The 18,863-nt window shown below is 47.0% G+C and overlaps 8 protein-coding genes across 8 annotated transcripts; 3 read left to right on the top strand and 5 right to left on the bottom strand.

The window, feature by feature from the left end:
* Window positions 1-95: 95 nt before the first annotated feature.
* N7516_001404 (heme-dependent oxidative N-demethylase family protein) lies at window positions 96-2,425 on the bottom strand (the record flags this gene model as incomplete). The annotated part of the gene is made up of 4 exons (XM_057214126.1): window positions 96-326; window positions 381-1,063; window positions 2,065-2,272; window positions 2,360-2,425. 4 exons carry the CDS (start codon window positions 2,423-2,425, stop codon window positions 96-98), a joined length of 1,188 nt encoding a protein of 395 aa, XP_057076009.1.
* A 658-nt stretch (window positions 2,426-3,083) lies between these two features.
* N7516_001405 (transcriptional regulator family: C2H2 zinc finger) lies at window positions 3,084-3,667 on the bottom strand (the record flags this gene model as incomplete). The annotated part of the gene is made up of 2 exons (XM_057214127.1): window positions 3,084-3,333; window positions 3,399-3,667. The coding sequence occupies 2 exons, from the start codon at window positions 3,665-3,667 to the stop codon at window positions 3,084-3,086; spliced, it is 519 nt and encodes a 172-aa protein (XP_057076010.1).
* A 1,076-nt stretch (window positions 3,668-4,743) lies between these two features.
* Window positions 4,744-5,524, top strand: N7516_001406 (alpha/beta hydrolase; the record flags this gene model as incomplete). The annotated part of the gene is made up of 2 exons (XM_057214128.1): window positions 4,744-4,765; window positions 4,821-5,524. 2 exons carry the CDS (start codon window positions 4,744-4,746, stop codon window positions 5,522-5,524), a joined length of 726 nt encoding a protein of 241 aa, XP_057076011.1.
* Window positions 5,525-5,848: 324 nt separating this feature from the next.
* On the bottom strand, window positions 5,849-8,777 carry N7516_001407 (putative DUF221 domain protein; the record flags this gene model as incomplete). Its single annotated transcript, XM_057214129.1, has 2 exons — window positions 5,849-8,629; window positions 8,691-8,777. 2 exons carry the CDS (start codon window positions 8,775-8,777, stop codon window positions 5,849-5,851), a joined length of 2,868 nt encoding a protein of 955 aa, XP_057076012.1.
* A 2,453-nt stretch (window positions 8,778-11,230) lies between these two features.
* N7516_001408 (uncharacterized protein) lies at window positions 11,231-11,750 on the bottom strand (the record flags this gene model as incomplete). Its single annotated transcript, XM_057214130.1, has 4 exons — window positions 11,231-11,247; window positions 11,304-11,487; window positions 11,549-11,617; window positions 11,664-11,750. 4 exons carry the CDS (start codon window positions 11,748-11,750, stop codon window positions 11,231-11,233), a joined length of 357 nt encoding a protein of 118 aa, XP_057076013.1.
* Window positions 11,751-12,806: 1,056 nt separating this feature from the next.
* On the bottom strand, window positions 12,807-14,495 carry N7516_001409 (uncharacterized protein; the record flags this gene model as incomplete). The annotated part of the gene is made up of 1 exon (XM_057214131.1): window positions 12,807-14,495. One exon carries the CDS (start codon window positions 14,493-14,495, stop codon window positions 12,807-12,809), a length of 1,689 nt encoding a protein of 562 aa, XP_057076014.1.
* Window positions 14,496-15,301: 806 nt separating this feature from the next.
* On the top strand, window positions 15,302-17,681 carry N7516_001410 (uncharacterized protein; the record flags this gene model as incomplete). Its single annotated transcript, XM_057214132.1, has 13 exons — window positions 15,302-15,663; window positions 15,723-15,885; window positions 15,942-15,952; window positions 16,008-16,063; window positions 16,116-16,221; window positions 16,289-16,447; window positions 16,503-16,552; window positions 16,610-16,694; window positions 16,759-16,881; window positions 16,931-17,316; window positions 17,367-17,410; window positions 17,460-17,502; window positions 17,575-17,681. The coding sequence occupies 13 exons, from the start codon at window positions 15,302-15,304 to the stop codon at window positions 17,679-17,681; spliced, it is 1,695 nt and encodes a 564-aa protein (XP_057076015.1).
* Window positions 17,682-18,160: 479 nt separating this feature from the next.
* N7516_001411 (uncharacterized protein) lies at window positions 18,161-18,758 on the top strand (the record flags this gene model as incomplete). The annotated part of the gene is made up of 4 exons (XM_057214133.1): window positions 18,161-18,273; window positions 18,324-18,353; window positions 18,415-18,637; window positions 18,690-18,758. The coding sequence occupies 4 exons, from the start codon at window positions 18,161-18,163 to the stop codon at window positions 18,756-18,758; spliced, it is 435 nt and encodes a 144-aa protein (XP_057076016.1).
* Between the last annotated feature and the right edge of the window lie 105 nt (window positions 18,759-18,863).

An 18,863-nucleotide genomic window follows, 5' to 3' on the forward strand; every position in this document is an offset into this window, starting at 1 on the left:
CGAGTTTTGTATGAATCATATCCACCCCTCCTATTAACGATACTGTCCATATAAATCATGGATTTTACACAGAATCCCAAAATAGATGCAGTGGTCTAGGACCTTAGGAATTCCTTCAATGCTTCCCCCCACACATCTCCCTTCTTATAAGCATGCATTTCTGGCACATTCCCCCTTTTCAAGCCATCGATCGCATTCGCCAAGTCCTCACCACAACCCTCATCCTTAATCTGCCTAACCGGATAAGTGTAAGTGTGTATGGTAAAGACAAGAGCCTTGGACACTGGCAGCCGATGCAGTGTCTGACGCTCACATCGAAGAACAGTCTTTAATAGTATCAGCGCTATTCCATCAAATCAACTTCCTCGCATACAACATACCTGATCAACATTCAATTCCCCGGACTCAATAGCCTCCCCCTTTTCCCCCGCCACAGCATGTGTTCCACTGAAAGCAGCAAACAGACCCGTTTCAACAGTAATACTCCAATTGATTCGTTTCACAAATTTCCCAACTTGAAGGCGTCCAAAGAACCTATCCATGCTGCGCTCCATCTTCTCCCGATAACGCGGGACTGGCACATGGATATCTACTAACCGCAGACCGAGTTTCTCGCGCGTGTTGAAGCCACCTGGGAAACAGACCGCATATGCCTGTAGTACATATTTCGGTTGTTCCTCGGCATCAGGCGAGAGCTCAGGGAGCAGGATCAGGAAATCATCGTCTACTGTCTGGGACAGGATTTCTAGAGCTTGGATTGCTGGCGTCGTTGGTGACAGGCTTGTTGGCCATGTTGTGCCTGTTACCAGGTTTTGAAAGATCGAGCTTTCGGCATTTAGTTTGAACATGCTCGGGTATCGGGTTGGTAGGTATATTCCCAGCACGAAATTGTATAGCTCGCTAATGGCGGGGCGGATGCGAGGGTCTTCCTCTGGGGTTTGATCGTTGTTGATTGCTACCACGACATCGTGGTGCTGCTCCAGTACGGACTTGCGGAGAGCGAGTCGGTCCTTGTAGGTTTTGTCCATCGGGAGGAGCTCTGACGGATCGAGGTTCTCAAGTGCTAAGATGTATTAGTCTGGATGTATGTTGAGTGTTGTAATATAGCACGTTTGGATAAGACCGGACGAGGAGGGTACTCACCCATGGTCAAGTTATATTTGTCTTTTCCTTTGAATGACCGAAATTGTAACTGCTCCGTCTCCTCCCAATTGAATCTCTCTAAAGGTATTATTGGCGTTGTCTTACTATCCGAACAAGTTGTTTTCGTCTTCCCGTATGCATTAGCCTTGCGATATTGTCGAACCCTCCACATCGCAGCACACAACACGATAAGAATGTAGAGCATATTTCTGGAGCTGATGGGCCATGGTGCATCAATGTTCAGTTTGTATAGAGCTTCTGCCATGTTCAAATCGCTGTGGGATAGATCTGGCTGTTGAAGTTTTTACAATCCTTGCTCAACAGAGAGTTTTCTGCTCAGAACAACATACTTACTCCGCGTGGTCTCCGCACGAGAAAGCGAACTTGCGTTGGAAACTTTGTATTTGGGCTTATCTCTCCCCACTTTGACTGGCTGGACTGTCCGTCCATGCTTCCTGATTGACTCACATAGCCGAGATGGTCCTGCGGGGTTGCCACTTGGAGATAAAATAGTTGGGGAATTATTAGATAGGTAAATCACTGCCTAATACCGACTTTGTGTAATAGGTTATACTCTGCTAGTATCGGATAGTCTTCGATGTAGTATAGACCCACTGTGTTGCACGATTCGAAGACTCGGCAATAAGAGAAATGTATGTTTGCTCAATAGTCAAAACGACCTAAACACACAGGCAAGAGACATAATAATAACACAAGGTCGTAAAAATCATCAAATCTCACGAGGAAAGGGACCTGAGCATCATATCTGCTCCGAACTCCTTTGTTTCAAGACTCCATCTCCACTCAAATACGGATTCAATATTTGGACAACAGGGCTCACGTTCTCCTTCCCAGGGTCATCAAGATCTCTCTCCCTTTTCGACCTTAGAGAATCTTCACGATCTATCCCCTCGCTGTCACCGGTACCCGTCTCCACGCCGCGTAGTCCAAATGCCCTCCATTGCCCGCCGGGACGTTCATTCAAGCTCGGCGCGCGAGGGCGCTGTCGACCACGTGCTCGTCCACCAACCCAGGGGACTTCCCAAAGGATCAGTCGATATATCCAGATGATGGCGTCGAGGAATATGAGGAAAGCCCAGGGGCCAATTGTGATGAGACCGAGGAAGAACTGCGGAATCCGGGGTAGATCAGCAACTGCGTCATAGGGAAGGGGGGGCTAAGGCCTAAAGGCGGGAGAGGAAAGGGGGAAACTCACGAAGATGCGAGCTGCCCAGCTCTCGAGGTGGGTAAGCTCCGATGGTAAGATGGAGTACCACGCCATTTTGGTGTGGATTTGAAGTGCTGGTGAGCACTCGGAAGGTTACGGTTCCTGGTGGGTTGGAGCTGTGTCAGTGCTCTGGCAAGGCTGCCACTCGGCGACTCGGTCCACCCTTGCTGACAGCTCCCTTTTCACGGTTGGTTCATTTTTTTTTTGCGGTCACTCAAATGCTTTCGATTCTCAGTTGGTAAATGAAATGCAGAGAATCAAATTGCACTGGCTCGTTTTGCATTCCACGATACTAAGGTACTTCGATCTGATTGGCTGGACCCTGAATACTCACGTGAATAATTGCAGCCTGACAGTTCGGGTGTCTGTCCATCTTATGAACTACAATGCTTTAACACCTTCCACTCTTTTGGTTTCCCTAGAGAATATTATCAATCAATTTGGATTGGTCAGTTACTGGAGCAAAGTCGAGTAGGTAGGTCTGTCTAAGCATCATACTCGACTTGGTATCCCACTATTCGTCAACCATTTTCTCTGTAACATGTCCTCATAACATTTAGTTCTGAGCATGCCTTTGGAGAAGCAGACTATAATCTATGATTATGGAGATAATAATAGGGAGTCATATGAACTAGACTCTTCGCATTATTTTATCTAACGAAACGACCTCGGGATACACATAACCACAGTATGTTTGAACCTATATCATCATTCATACCGCATTGCACGAACGGCAGTATCTTCCTTCCTGACCTTCCCCATCGGCATGAGCAGATCGCAAATGCTCATTCAATTTGTCCCTTCGGCCAAATGACATATTGCACAACAGAGAAGAACATTTGAATGCATCAGGGAATATGTGCTTCTCTTTGATGTGCCGCCACAACGATGTATCACGGGTGAACAGGCATGGGTTTGTGCAATCTTTCCAATCACATTTGATAGGACTGGTGAGGCTTCTCCTTGGGAAATTTTGTTAATTTAGAGAAATATGAAAAGGATAGAGACCTGTACTGAGGAAACTTACTTGGCGTTGGGTTTAGAGCGACGCCTACGCGACGTACGGTCACCACTTGGACTGACCTCACAGGTTGCACCTTTTGAAGGAACTCCTACTGGGGTTGATAATTGCCCCTGTTGATGGCCATTTGTATCAAAGTGTTCGAATTCATTGCAAGAACTGTTCATCGTGTTTTCTTCCCCAGCTGGCGAAGCGTTGTCTCTGACCCATCCTGTGATAGGGTCCATCCCAATTTGAGGGATTGTAGCAGGAATGCTTAGGCCGAAGCCATCCATGGTCCATGGAGATTGTATATAAGAATCATAGACGGAACTTGAAAATGGGGGATTCTGTTCGAGGTAGGGAAGTGTGCTTCGGGAGGTGTTTTGAACAAAGGTAGAAGTATGAGGAAGAGCCTCCCCCTCAAAAGGGAAGGCATCAGAGTGTTCATCGGGAAAAGCACGCGCCATGACGAACGAGATTGAGATTGACAAAAGCGAACAAATTAAGTCAGAGAGACGAAACTTGATGTATAGAGAGAGAGGTTTGGAGCACGAATGTATTTAAAAGGAGAGATGGGGGACGGCTTAAATAATAAGAAATCTGGGAGGAAGATTAGTATAGAAAAATACATACTCGTAGTTCGAATACCTTACAGGACCCTGGGAACCCGGGGGAAATAGCCCTGAAGTGTAACAATCTGGTATTGTGCAGTCAGTCCTTTCCGCAGCGTGGCAGACTCGGTATGAGGGATCCAAGACCACAGGGCGGAGTTCGGTCACACCGCATAAATTATGGGCCGCTACATTGATATTGACCAAAGACTATCTGTGAGCAAAAATAAGAATCTGACAGAGAGCCCTGCGGGTGATGTGGGTGAAAAAGTCTCCCTTACCGTCTTAAACCTCATATCCCTTCTGCCCGTTTTCCTGGTTCGGATCACGATTTCTTATAGATTCGCTGCAGCCACATCTCATTTTGAGAGTTCGATTTAATTCCTTGATTTATTCGTGGAGACCGGGGTTTCCGGCCCCCATATCAGGGATCAGGATCTACCGTTCGACTCTGCCTGTCTTTTCAATCACTTTCCTTTTTTTGCGCTTCAGAATCATAGCGCGCATCATTAGTCATTATAGCCTATGGATCTCTTCGGCAGTTACATCCCAGGTTGCGTGATGCGTATACATTAGTCTTAAAAAAACTATAGTCTGCCATATATATGTCGAACTAGGAATATAGCCTATTAGCCCCCCTAAGCCCTAAACAGAAACCGAGGTTTGTTATGGTCTAGTGGTAAAATAGCCTGTGTTTTTTTTCCCCCACAATATATACCCCAGCCTAGCCTCTCTTCACTTAGATATCCAATCCAACCATGAAAATCTTGATGATCCACGGTAATCCAACGCCCGAATCCCGCAAGAGACTACGAAGTAAATCTAACAACCATAGGATCCCGCCAATCCGGCGAACTATTCCGAGCAAAACTCCAAGCCCTAGAAAAACTACTCCACCAGACCCTCGACCCTCCCCACCCCAACCTTGAACTCATATACCCGACAGCTCCATTCGCATTAGAGCCCTCTGCAGGCTCCACAACCACAACCGACCTACGCACTCGACACGGCGCATGGAGCTGGTTCGGATCCGAAACCATCGATGGACTCTACCCAGGACTAGAAGGGGGCCTGGAATCCATTGCATCTCTTCTCAAGAATTCCGGGCCGTTCGATGGGATCGTTGGGTTTAGTCAGGGGGCCGCGGCGGCGGCTATAGTCGCGTCGCTGTTAGAAGGAAATCGAAAAGACGCATTCGCTACATTGGAGGCGGAGACTGGGATTCCTTATCCTGCTTGCTTTAAGGAACTCGAGCACCCGCCGCTCAGGTTCGTGGTTAGTATTTCCGGGTACGTCGCTTCTCATTTGGATTATCGTGCTTTCTATGAGCCTGGTATTCGGACGCCTGTGATGCATTTTTTGGGGAGTATGGATACCGTTGTGGAGGAGGGTGCGTCGATGAGGTTGGTGGAGAGTTGTCGGGTGTTGGGGGATGAAAAGAAACAGATTGTTATTTGGCATTCTGGTGGACATGTTGTTCCAAGTGGGAAGCGAGAACTCGCTGCCGTTGCGCATTTTATTAAATCTAACGTGAGTTGAGAACACTTCATATTTCGAAAATTCATTCTAAAGGCCCATTTTCTGTCCAATAGCTGTGTGCAATGAGGACTAGTAATTGAGAGCCATGGGGATTGGAAAAGTTTGATACTTTGATATTGAAATTGCTTATTTTATGTGTACATGGCGATTTCCAAGATATGCCTTAAGCAGACAAGAAGATTTAATCGTGAACTTCGTGTTTAGAAATGACGCTCTAAGTCCCCCCGAAAAATGTTGTTCGTCAGGCTAGAATACAAAAAAACAAAAAAGGCTATACAAATGCAGATGCTTGGCCCAGCAAGGCTGATATGAACAAATCACAGCTTACCGTTGTGGACGGTAAGCGTCGTAGGAGGTGTACGAGGGCTCATCGTCCTGGCCGACAGGCCCATAACCACCGGTCCGCCAGCGACCGAGCGGATTCGTGATATCCATCTGCCCAGGAGCTTGTGCATGGCTGAGTAGTCTGGATTCCGCCTCGTCTGTGTTTGAGGATACTCCCGTGCCACTGTCGCCCCGCGATAGCGGCACACGGAAGGCCGGGTGGACCAGTCCGGTCGGATCGGAGTGTTCATAACCATTGTGCGTATGTAGCGGTGGGATTGATGGTAAAGAGGGTGCCGGTGATGACGCACGCGATGAGCCGGGGGACCACTCGCCTCTCAGAGTACTGCGGGGTGTGTGCGAGCGCTCTGTCATCAGATCCTCGGGTCGGCCGTAGATGCCGCCTCCGAACTCGTCTCGGAAGTCTGCTCGATCCTTGTAGTACGAGAAGTCTAGATGGTTCTCCGGGACGACCTCGAATGGCGCTGGTTCGGAAGACTTGCCGGGCTGCGATGCAAGCATCGGGTTCATCGCAATGTCTGAGTACTCGCCGCCCGTGTCGGCCTGGTCCAGACGACCCTGGTAGATTTCCTTTAGTGCCGCGGCTGCCTTGGCGTGCACCATAGGGGTCAAAAGTGGCTTGTATAGGGCAGGGTGTCCGAACTTGGTGTTTAGACGGTCTGATGCCTTCTTGTCGGAAGATCTCGCGCCTAAGGCCTCAGCATCGCTTAGGCTTGCACGATTGTAGAACTCGCAATCGGAGTCAAATGTCTTCATGCAATAGATCTTGAACCCAATCATCAAGAAAGGCAAGGGGACCACGCAGAACACCATGTTCCATGTGCCGCTCGATTTGGCAACAAGAGCGATGATCACGTTGGCAAGGATAGTAGCGAAGATCAGGCGATTGAATAGAACACGCCAGAATGCACCGCCAGACTCATTCTTAGTCACAAACACGTACATCAATAGATACTTCTTCAACATGGCATCAATACCAAAATACAAGGCCGTCACCGGTAGTACAATGGGTTGCAAGGTAGCGAAACAGAAAGCCACGGTGGCATAGAAGAGGAAGTAGTTGTAGTAACTGGCATAATCGAACGGTGGCGGTGCGGTCCACTCAATTGCCTGTCGGGGTGTGGGTGATAGGAACGTCTTGGCGAACCAGACCCAAGCCATGGTAACCAGCTGCACAAGATCGATAGCAGCGCCGAGATTGCGCTGCAAAAGATACGTCACCCAGAACGGTGACACGGTGCATAGAGCGCTTACCAACTTGGCATACATCCGGCTTTCCAAGATGGCTTGCCAAGCGTCTTCGTGATTTTGTGTTTTGTCAACCACGAACGACACGAAGTACCAAGCCGCCGAGAAGAGCGAAAAGACGATCAGATTGTTGAAAACGAAAAACGCATACAGATGCCCCAGCACGTGGCGCTCTCGGGATGTTTTAGTCTTGCTACCACCTTGGATGGAAAGTCGACGGAAGATGACCGGAAGCGCGAGGTAGACGAGCGAAGTCAGTGCAGGCGACGCAATACCCTGGACAGCAGCCCAAACGTTTGGGTTCCCTGCCAGCGAGGTCTGGAACGCCGGCCATACCGAACCCAGATTTGACAGGTTGGACAAGAAAATCGCAATCAGACCGTTGGGAACAATCCACACGACGGTCAAGCATGTCACCCAGATGAAATTGACCAGTCGCTTCCATTTGCGTGCCGATTTTGTAAGCGGTAGGTTTTCCCAGATGATATCGCTGGGTCGCGGCGCAAGAGCAATAGTGGTGCCCTCGGGGCGCTTGCGGCGAGCGTTCCATGCCACAGCATGAGCGTGCTCGATATTGTCCCAGCTTGCAAAGCCGTAGGGCATGGCGTTTCGGCGATCAATCGACGCGCGTCCATGCTTGATTTCCTCTTCCAAGACACGAATCCGGACGGATAGATAATCAATCGCGTCCACTTTGCCGTCGGGGAATTGGTTGCGTTGTCGGCGAGGGGGACGTAGAGTCGGTCTTTTCGCAGGCAATCGGTCCGGGTTCTTAAGGTATTTTGCCAAAACGGACTCGAGTTCCCGGACAACCTCTTCATGTTCTTTGATGATCCGGGGTAAATCCCTGACATTACGACCAATCGCAGCTCGTGGAAGGGCCGCGGTTGGATTAACCTTGTCGGTCAGCTTCAGGATACCTTCGTCGGTACGACTATTTGGAGGGATGTCCGTGACCATCAAGGTCCTGGCATGTAAACTGCGCTGATATTCAGAGCTTTGGAAATATTGCCTCCGCAGATTCCGTACAGCGCGATAGTTCCTCCACAAAAAGAAAACCACAATGAGATCAAAAGCCCAGGCGCATACCACCTGGCTCCAAATAGCCGTGGGGTTGGTGATGTTGAGGGGTGTCATCAGATTGAAGGCGGAAGACGCCGATGAGTCGGTAGTACCCTTGTTCTGTGTGACATTGACTGGTATCATAACCAGGCAGCCAATTACGCTGAGAAAGATGAAGATGTTCCGGCACATTTTGGTAAATCGGAGGAAGATTGCGGCGTCCAAGCCGACAGTCTCAATCAGCTGCGATTCCCGTGTATGGATGACCGGTTTGACCCAAGCGAAGAAGCCCTTGCCCACCGGAGGCGGAGTGTGTTTGAGATCTGCATGTTTGACTTTGGGCGCATAGACGAGCGAGTGACGGGGTCGAACAAGAGAGAAGAGGAGGGCGAGGAGGATAGTGACGCCGATCGAGGTGCCTAGCGAGGCCCAAATAGCAGTAACTGTAAACTGTAGCTTGTCAGCATGGTGTTTACTGTGTTTACTTTTCCCGAGAACAATTTCAACTTACTGCAGAGCGAAATGGATTCGCAATAAGCTCAAGGAAAGTATCCGTCCCATCCGCGCGAGCATGCAAGCTTAAATGATGTAGATCCATTACGTCAAAGTCAAAGCAAAAAACGATTGACGATCCGGCATTAACAAGTGGCCGGGAGGGAAATCAAGAACCCAGCATGAAGGTGAAAGGGTGAGTAAATTTCAAACGAGGGGAAATTCTAAAAAGATGGGAGAAACTAGAGGTGAGACAAAAGATAATGAGCATGAAAGAAAGAAAAAAAAGGTGTGGACTCTGGGTGAATTGGGTTATTATTAGAATTTGGTCAATGGAGTAATGGAGTTATTGGACTCTTGGCCCTGACTTTAGCGTACGCTGATCTCCGCCGTTGGAATAAGGAGCCACAAGAGCCACCAGTGCCACTTTTCCTTATGAAAGTCTCTTCGAGTACGGAGTACAATCAATGTAATTCCCACCTGGAGATCAGATTTTGCGTATCAACTGCCGTTCATAGGCCCCTGACACGTTTCAACCTGTTCACTGACCCCATCCACTATCATATTATTGGTAGTCCACCAGCTTATTTCAAGTGGCACACCAATCAATTGCCCAAAGTAGAAATAGTCTAGAACATTGCAATTGTTGGGTCCAAGGGTACTACATAAGACATGGACTCATGTAGGTACGGAGTATGGAGCGGAGTACGAGTACACCTGGGCAATGTAGGTACGTTGTGCCACCCTTTTGAGGTTTGTCTTTGGTTTGTTGCCTGAGGCAATCATTGATGCCTGAATACATCCGCCCTTGACTCGATTCCTCCCCATTACTAACCTCATGAACATTCCAAGGTTGTAAGAGCTACACTAGTTACCAGAAACGAAGATACATATTTCCGAAAGTTTGATCATATATGAAACTCTACCCTTAGAAATCAATTCCCATTCCTCGACCCCTCATCACTCCAGACTGTGGCGATGGCCACGAGGCTCCCGCGCGGCCAAGAATGGTGACCAGTTCTAAGACCCCGTGCATGATGTTTTACACTTGAAGCTTGAGGTCATATCCGGGCCCCGTTCGTCACCTGTGCAGGTGGTCGACTGGGATTTGAGGGTGTGGCCGCAGCTATATGTTATCATGTTATAACACATCGTGTTGGTAGGTGAGTAGCCCTAGAGATATAACATTAGCTATATTTTTACGTAGGATATTTACCTAGAACATGTAGTAAGAGAGCCGTAAACATACTCTGGGCCTTAGGAATTAGGTTTCTTGTTGTTGGGCTTAGATTGGATGCAAGAGTCTGAGAGATTTAATCTATAGAGGAATGGGTGTCCGGTTATATATTCAGTCATTTCAGTCATATGACAATTTTAGAATAACCTAGGACTAGGAAAAGATAACCTCTTCTTCTTGGCAGATGGTCATGAGCTCAAGTCAAATTTGCTTGCTTCACATTTTGAGCCAATTACTTGTTAGAGGCCTGGATCTCGTTATCCTGACAAGAGCAGCTGAGCGGAGTGAGCAAGGATCGCAGAGCTTCATACCACAACGACGTTCTGCCAGCGCACGCTCAAGGGTGGATTACAGGGATGAAGTCCCTTATCACAAGACTAGTAAGAAGCTAGACGTCCCAATTCTGATTCATGCATCCCGCCCTAAGAATGGGTTCAGCCGCACCGACCACCCCATAATACTGGACCGTGCCATGGCCGATGCTCGATGCACCACCGCGTGTTCCGCCCCTCTTCAGCCGGTAGTCTGTTGGTACTAGAAGTGGAGAATATGTTGAGTAAGAGTACTCCGTAGGTCTCGCCCATTCCCGTTCCTTGGCGGGGTTGGGATCGAGGGCCTAGACACGTAGGTCGGGTACGGATTGAGGAATATCTTCGAACGACATTTTTTGACCTCAATCATATTTCCTGCCTAGTAATGTATTTGAAAAAGAATATTCTCTTCTATTCCAACCCAACGCTAAAACATATCCCTTAATTTAATGCAGCGCAGTCAAAGAAGAATTGTGTGTGCATCTCGCCATATAATTGATCTTTAAGCGAGTAGTTCCAACTGAAGAACCCCAAGAAGTGACTCAAAAAATGACACATAGGCGATGTCTACGCGTAAGATCATTGCACTCCGGTGAAAAGGCTGGTTATATCTAGTCTCGGTTGAAACGTGTGAAAACACGTATCCTAAATCCGTGTTTCGTGTTTCCACAAGATGCCATGGAGCAAAACACAGCTGGTGGATCAACTCGACAGATTGTGCTAATAATTGGCAAGCTTTAGAAGGTGCGAAATGTAACTTTTTGGCATTTACTTCGCAGGCTTATGCAGCATCTCATGTCAATGGCTTCTTCTGTCTACCTTCTGAATGGTATGTCTAGTATGCTTTAGAATTTTATGCTAAAAGTGCATCCATTTGTGCAAGTTTGTTTATCAACGTTGTGAATTATAGATGGTATTATTCGCTATTACATCGTGATATCATCAAAAGACAGGGGTACCGCCTAGATGGTGTGGTGTATAGAACAAGTGGTTGATAAGAGTATTGGCACTTTAGTTCTTGGCAGCCTCTGCAACGTTGTTAGTACTATTCTTTAACCAGCTTTGTTCAATGGTTTCAGCTTACCCTTGTTGACATCGGCCTTGGTGTTGTGGGCAAACTCGTCCTTCTTGTCGGAGAGTGCGTCCTTAGCAGCGCTGGCGCGGGTGGAGACGTTGGCATCGCTGTTCTTAGCGACGCCCTTGTTGGCCTCCTTGGAAGCCTCAGCTCCAGTGCCCTGGACGGTCTCAGAGACGTAGTTGGCGGCTTGCTATAATTTTAGGTTAGTCAATGATAAGGCAAGTACCAAGACACTGAGGCTGAAAACATACCTTGATGCTCTCCATTTTGAATTTGGAAGTAGGAAAATGTGGTTTGTTTGGGTGATTTATTTGAAAGGGCTGATTGAGATTATAGGTGATGAGTTGTGTAGAAGAATAATTGAACATCTGCGGAAGTTGAAGGGATATTTATATTGTTCTGGTTCTGGTTCTGGTTCTGGTTCTGGTTCTGGGGTAAGGGCAATGATGTCATGACGTCATTTATGAAAGGGCCAGTACCTCGCCGCCCAGTTTCCAACCTCACAGGTCATATACAACTCGTTGCAGCGCCAAATTTGCCAAGGCATAAAATCTTGGAAGCTTGGTGGCTGTAACCCCAGGTTGATCCACAGTTTACGCTTTCTACTAGTTCTACTATTTCTGACATCACTAGTTATTATGCATTAGGAATACAGATTTAGATCTACAACACTTGCACTGCACGCGTGAACAAGATCTATGGCTCTGATAGATGTAGCTAACTTGAACATTCCAGTTAACTCGGGCACTCCATTTTCTTCCATAGCCCGTTCTTCAAACATCGGAGGCAATTCCACATATCCCCGGACTGTTTCCGGACCCACCAACCTGGTTGCATGACGTATGGACACCAACAACGCAGCTACAGAATAGTTGGTCAGTACTCCATGGATGCAATATTAGTATGCTGTCATAGTAGGTAGTGGTCCTATGGAGAATCGTTTAGTGCACACCTGACTTACAATCAAGGCAAATTAAAGCTAATATTATACTTCTTTATTCGGCAATTAGAGTCATTGAAAGACCTCGGCTTAAAAAGTAAACCTTCCATTAATAAAGCTACAATGATATATTATCCAGATGTGGCTATATGACTGCGTGGTTGGACACTGATTCTGATGCGCACACTGTAACTGTATGCTGTACTCCGTACAGTCCAATCTAGTATGTAGGTCATGACTAGCGCCGAGCTTTTTGTATGGGCCTATGACGTAGTTGATCTGAAGATCCCATATGCGCTCCCAAACAAGGTCTCGTCTCGACTACCCTTGGAAGTGCAGCAGTTCAGCAAGTCAGAGTCCCCGGTATCTGAATCCGCCAATGAGAATGAGAATGAAAAAACATTCATTCATTCGTATTTATTTCCAAGGATTACTAGTTCCAATCGATCCTAGTAGAGACCCATTAAGATTTTGCCAGAAAATCAATAGCATGCTGGCATTCAAGGGTCAGCCCCCCAAAGCCGTGAGACAAGCAATTCATATAGGTATTTCGTGCCTTGGTCAAGATCTTATAAGGAATAGAATTTCCAAGACGGCTGGTGCTCACGCGATAACGTTTGATCTTGCATCAAGGCCCGCGCCAACTCGATTGGCATACAATTCCCCTTCAAAAACCGGTCATTGAATTCCTTCTCAGCAAGGAGCCCCGTCTCGACAATCTCCTTCCGCAGTGCATATATTTGCAACGCACCCAGCATATACCCGGCTTGATATAACGGCGAATAATCGCCATTCAATGATCGTCTCACTTCTCCTTCTGCAGTGGCACGTTCGTGTCCGACTTGGTCAACGAGTAGATCAATGCATTCCTGAGGAGCCATCTGTCCAAGATGGAACTTAATGGAGAATATAATTCGGGCACATCGATGAAGTCGCCAAAACAGCATCCCGATCCGGTTCTGCGGCGTCTTTTCGAACCGCTCGTCATTCCACAAAATAAACTCCCAATACAGAGCCCATCCTTCAATCCAAAACGGGGTGTCAAATAGCTGGCGGTAGGGTTTATATCGTGCAATCATGTGCATCTGCAAATGGTGGCCAGATATCATCTCATGGAAGACCGTAGCGCGGGAGAAATGGATGTTGTTCCCGCGCATCCCCATCAGCTTGGATTCATGGTCCATCTGATCGGTTGGGTATGCGACAATGATACAGTCACCTCCGAGGAAGAAAGGGTTTACTTTCTGGCGCTCGGGGGACATCATAAACATCTGCCAGTTCTCCTTGGCAACCGGTGGAACGGTGACGAGTTGATGATCTTCGACAAAGGAGATTGCCTCCATCGTGAGATCTCGCACTAATTCGGTTTGTTTTCCAGGCTCGACAAAGTCATTCTTGACTTCTTCCAGCGCCTGCTTCCAGTTATCCCCGAACCCCATGCTGCGTGATGCCTTTATCATTTCACCAACACACCATTTGAACTCCGTCTCTCCGATCGAGATTAATTCATCCGGTGTGTAGGCAATCATTTCACCCAAGAGTTCACTAAGTAAACCCTCTCGACCGATAGGATCACCCACTATCGCATCTTCGTTACCTGGGCGAATGCCAGCCAAGTTCTCTCGGATACTTGCTGAAACATCTTTCAGGCCCTTTTCCACAACTCCATATGGATGTGACACCCACCAGTTGAACGACGGATCGTAGCCTTTGTAGAATTCGAACCATTCCTTCAGGTTGGTGTGCAATGAGTCTATATTTCTCGCCGCTCTAAATGCAACTGCTTTCTCCATCCGGATCTTGGTCGAGTGGTTCTCGACCATGTCTATCACGGCTGCGATTTGAGACTGGGATTCAACAAGCTTCTGGGCAGCGTCTTTTGAATTCATCGACACTACCCTGGCACGGGCCTCACACAGCTCCAGCAGTGTGTCTGAAAACGGTAAAAGTGGTGCGGTCTTTTCATCTTGTTTAGAGTTGAGTTCCAACTCTCGCAGCTGTCTTTGTAGGTAGCCTTTTATCAGAAGATAATCTACCTTCCCTTGTTGATCATAAAGATCAAAGGGCTGGCTGCGGAGTGAGTCGAGCTCAGATGTAAGGAACTCGCGTAACTTCTTTGTTCTTCTGGGAGATATTCTGATGGGGAAAAATTCCTTGATATCTTTGAGATCCTCAGTGATGCGCTCAATCCTGTCGCGCATAGTGTCGGCTTGGGCGCGCTGGATGGCGATGCCCCTAGGTGAAGTAACAGATACCATGACAGGCCAAATCCGGCTATCACTCTGTTTTGTTCGGAAATATATGAGTTTGCTTATTTTTAAGATTATTTTCTTTCGAAGTTGAGTCTTTGGGGCAGGAAATCAAAAGAAGCGCTTTCGTAGGTTCGTCAGATTGAAAAAGAAAAGTACAGGCTTCCGGCTAAAGTAGAACCTATACTATCTTAGCGATGCATTTGAATTAAACTTAATAAATCCTACAATACTACATCGGGTGGTTTATCCGACAGTATACCTTATATCGCTGGCTGGTCCGAATGGTTGATTTTCGGTCATATCGCGCGGAGTAACCTTAGCTTATAAAGTTGCGTGGTCTTTCTCCGCGTTTATACCTAAAGCAGTACTTTGTTATCTCGACGGGATGATAATCTAGAGTCCGCGGTCCAAGGGGATAGGAGTAATACTAAAATGCGGGGAAATGAATCAAATGCTACATTGTGTTTAGAGAACTTATTCTTCTAAGGACTAGACTGGCAAGGGGAGCGGCCCAGGTTGAACTTCTACATACAAACCTACATAGGTGGTATATGTAGCCATTGCCAAGTCTAGATAAGGCAATTCAAGCTCAATTGAACGCCGTATACAGTTAACAGGCCTCTTGGCTGTTTTCTATGATAGGTAGCCCCCTTGAATCTCTTAATCCCTCTTTCTCTTTCTTGCTTTATTTCTTCCTATCTGCCAGAAATATAAGTCCATTATAAGTCCTGAATGAATACAGAAGCTTTTAATTCTAAGTCGACTGTTCGGTGAAATTCTAACCAGGTCACCTGCTACCCTATTGCTGCAGAATGGCTTCACACCTGCCTGTCACAGACGGCCTTGACCCATCCCAGCTCGACATGCCAAACGATAATGGCAAGTCAGTAAGCGACACGATCCAAGAGTTACACAAGGTTCAACTCTCCCACCAGTGGGATCCAAATTTGCCACAGGAGAAGATCGATGCCATTAACGAGGCAGTCAAGACTGGTGATCAGGAAAAGGCTGCCGAGTTGGAAAAGACTCTCGCTCAGGAGTCCCAATATGAGTCTGTTCGTGCTGCGGTGCGTAACACAGATGGCGGAGAAGTTGCAAACACCGTACGCGCCTGGGTGCTGGGCATGTTTTTCACTACTCTTGGAAGTGGACTTAACATGTTCCTGAGCATGAGGTGGGCTTTGATTCCGATGCAGCCTTCGAGTAGGAAATTGTTTGCTCATATTGCATTAGGAGTCCTGCCATCTCGTTCCCCGCCATCGTCGTGCAGTTGCTGGTCTATCCGATGGGTTGTTTGTGGGCCAAGACAATGCCGACTCGGAAGTTCAATACATTTGGAGTGGAATGGACGTTGAATACCGGTCCTTTCACCATCAAAGAGCATGCAGTTATCACAGTAAGCTCTTGAAAGTTGACTCTCAAAATTAAATAAAGCTGACCTTTTGTTTCCAGATCATGGCAAAGTGGGTGGATCTTGATCACATCTAAGGTTTGACATCAAGGCTAAGCAATGTATAGTGTGTCGATCGGATATGCTTATTGTACGGATGCTCTCTTGGCATTGAAAGCAAAGCGTGAGCAATATATCTGGCGTTAAATCAATATTGGTCTAACATACACTCTCAGCACTTTATAATATGGAACTTGGATGGGGATTCCAACTTTTATTCGCTTTGAGCAGTCAGGTTGTTGGTATGTCACTAGCTGGCATTTTCCGCCGGTTCCTCGTCTGGTAGGTTGGGACCTTCTCTCCCAATATTGCCAATACTCATAATATTGCCAATACTCATAATGTCAAGGCCCGCTGCTCTGATTTGGCCTAGTCAATTTGCGAATACTTCCTTGTTTTATGCCCTTCACGACTGGAGCTCCTCGGATGAATCAGAGACCCACGGATGGAGCATCTCACGCTACAGATATTTTTTATATGTGACAATTGGGGCTTTCGTCTGGTATTGGTAAGGCTCTCCTATTCCAATCCGAACTACATGTGCTAATTTCTTCGAACTGCAGGATACCGGGGGTCCTATGGCAAGGACTCTCTGTTTTTGCTTTTGTCACCTGTAAGGTCCCGTTGATTTGTTTCATTCCTGACTTGCGCTGACTCCTTTCTCCTGTAGGGATTCGACCCAACAATGTGGTTTTGAACCAGCTGTTCGGAGGCTTCACAGGACTCTCCCTCGTTCCTATCACATTTGATTGGACGTAAGATCTATAGTCCCCGTCACTCGCAGAACCGCGTTGATGATGTAAAGCTAATTATAACCAGCTACGTCTCCGCATATCTCGGAGATCCACTCTTGGCACCCGTCCATGCCCTTGTCAACACCTTCATTGGGCTCATGGTGTTCGTGATCATCACCACAATCGGGATCTCTTACTCTGGGGCTTTGTATGCTGCAATATCTCACCAGACTATTTCAAAGCTGACAGCAATATAGATACTCCGCCTATCTCCCGATCAACACATCCAGCACCTATGATAACACGCAAAATGCCTACAATGTAACCAAAATATTAGGTTCTGGTTTTTCTTTTGACGAGGAAAAATACAAGGCATACTCACCGATGTTCCTGGCTCCAACCTTTGCCTTGAACTATGGACTGTCGTTTGCAGCCCTTACAGCAGCTATTGTACATGTTATTCTCTTCCATCGAAAGCAGATCTGGCATCAATTTAGGGCTGCTCGGGAACAAGAACCTGATATTCATCTTACCATGATGAAGAAGTACAGGGAAGCACCTGACTGGTGGTATGCGGCACTATTCCTATTCTCGATCGCGTTAGGGCTTGCAGGAATTCTAGCATATGATTCGCAGCTTCCTTGTATGTGATGCCTCTTTGGGTCTGATGCTCAAATCTGACAAAATACATAGGGTGGGCCTTTTTTGTCTCGATCATCCTCGCCGTGGTCTTTATAGTATGTTGTGTTATGATCACTGGGAGATTATTTCTAACCCAAACAACAGATCCCGACTTGCATGATTCTCGGAATCACTAATATTACGCTGTGTACGTGCGGTCTTGCGCCTCTTGTGTGTGTGTGTGTGTGTGTGTGTGTGTGTGCAATGCTAAATAATGTAGCGCTCAATGTCCTATCGCCGTTCTTAGCAGGTTTTATGATCCCAGGAAAGCCAATTGGGGTCATGGTATTCAAGGTCTTCAGCACCATCACCTTGGGACAAGCGTAAGAATTAATGCTCTCTTTCCAGAATGAAGGCTGACCGTATCAATAGTCAAGTATACTGTGCGGATCTCAAAGTAAGTAACTTCCTCCCCATATCAGTGGATCGGATTGTTGACTCTTCTTCAACAACAGCTGGCCCATTATATGAAAGTGCCACCCCGCGTCACCTTCATGTGTCAAGTTGTTGCCACAATATGGGCAAGTATCGTTCAGATTACAGTCATGAATTGGACTCTAGGCAATATCGATGAAGTTTGCACGCCGTATGTTATGCATACATCTGGAAAGAGAACATATTATTAACGATCTCTGGGAACAGTACTCAGTCAGGGAATTTTACATGCCCAAACGGAAGAGCATTCTTTTCATCCAGCATCGTGTGGGGTCAGTTTGCTATGTCTCAGATATATCCTAGTATATAACTCCGTACTAACTATTTATTTAGGTGTTATTGGCCCACAGCGCATGTTTGGACCCGGCGCCATGTACGCTCAAATACAATGGTTCTGGCTGATCGGCGCTCTTCTTCCGGTGGTATTCTATGTCTTAATACGAGTATTCCCTCGGTCTAAGCTCAGGTTCCTAAATGCACCTGTGTAAGTCACAGAATATCATCTTTGATGGAATATGCTAATATTATCAACAGGATGCTAGGTGCTATGGCCTGGTTGCCTCCGTAGGTCTACAACATTCCCGGCGCTATTATTCACGGTTACGAGATGCTAATCATTTTATAGGGCCACTCCTTTGAGTTTCTTTTCGTGGGTTAGCTTTGGTCTCATTTTCAACTACTGGATTCGACGCCGGTGGGGTGGCTGGTGGCATACTTACAACTACATCACCGCTGCAGGGCTTGATTCAGGCCTCATTCTGTCCACCATTGTTATTTTCTTCGCCATTATTCTGCCGAATGTCTCGATACCTCAGTGGTGGGGAAATACAGCTCCAAACGAGACCATGGTACGTAACTATATCCTGACATTTATTCTTGTGGGCCTAATGAGGAACATAGGACTATCTTTATACTACAGTTCGAAAGACTGTCGCAGATGGAGAGACTTTCGGACCACAGAAGTGGTAATTTTCCCACTTCTCACGTCAACTGTGCACTTCTTTATGGAAATCACATTCTATAAATGCCAGATTTATCATGTTGAATACTATCCTTACCTCCCGGATATTTATA

This window comes from Penicillium verrucosum (assembly GCF_028828655.1).
Source record: "Penicillium verrucosum strain IBT 35672 chromosome Unknown utg000001l_segment0_segment0, whole genome shotgun sequence".
NCBI classification, from domain to species: domain Eukaryota; kingdom Fungi; phylum Ascomycota; class Eurotiomycetes; order Eurotiales; family Aspergillaceae; genus Penicillium; species Penicillium verrucosum.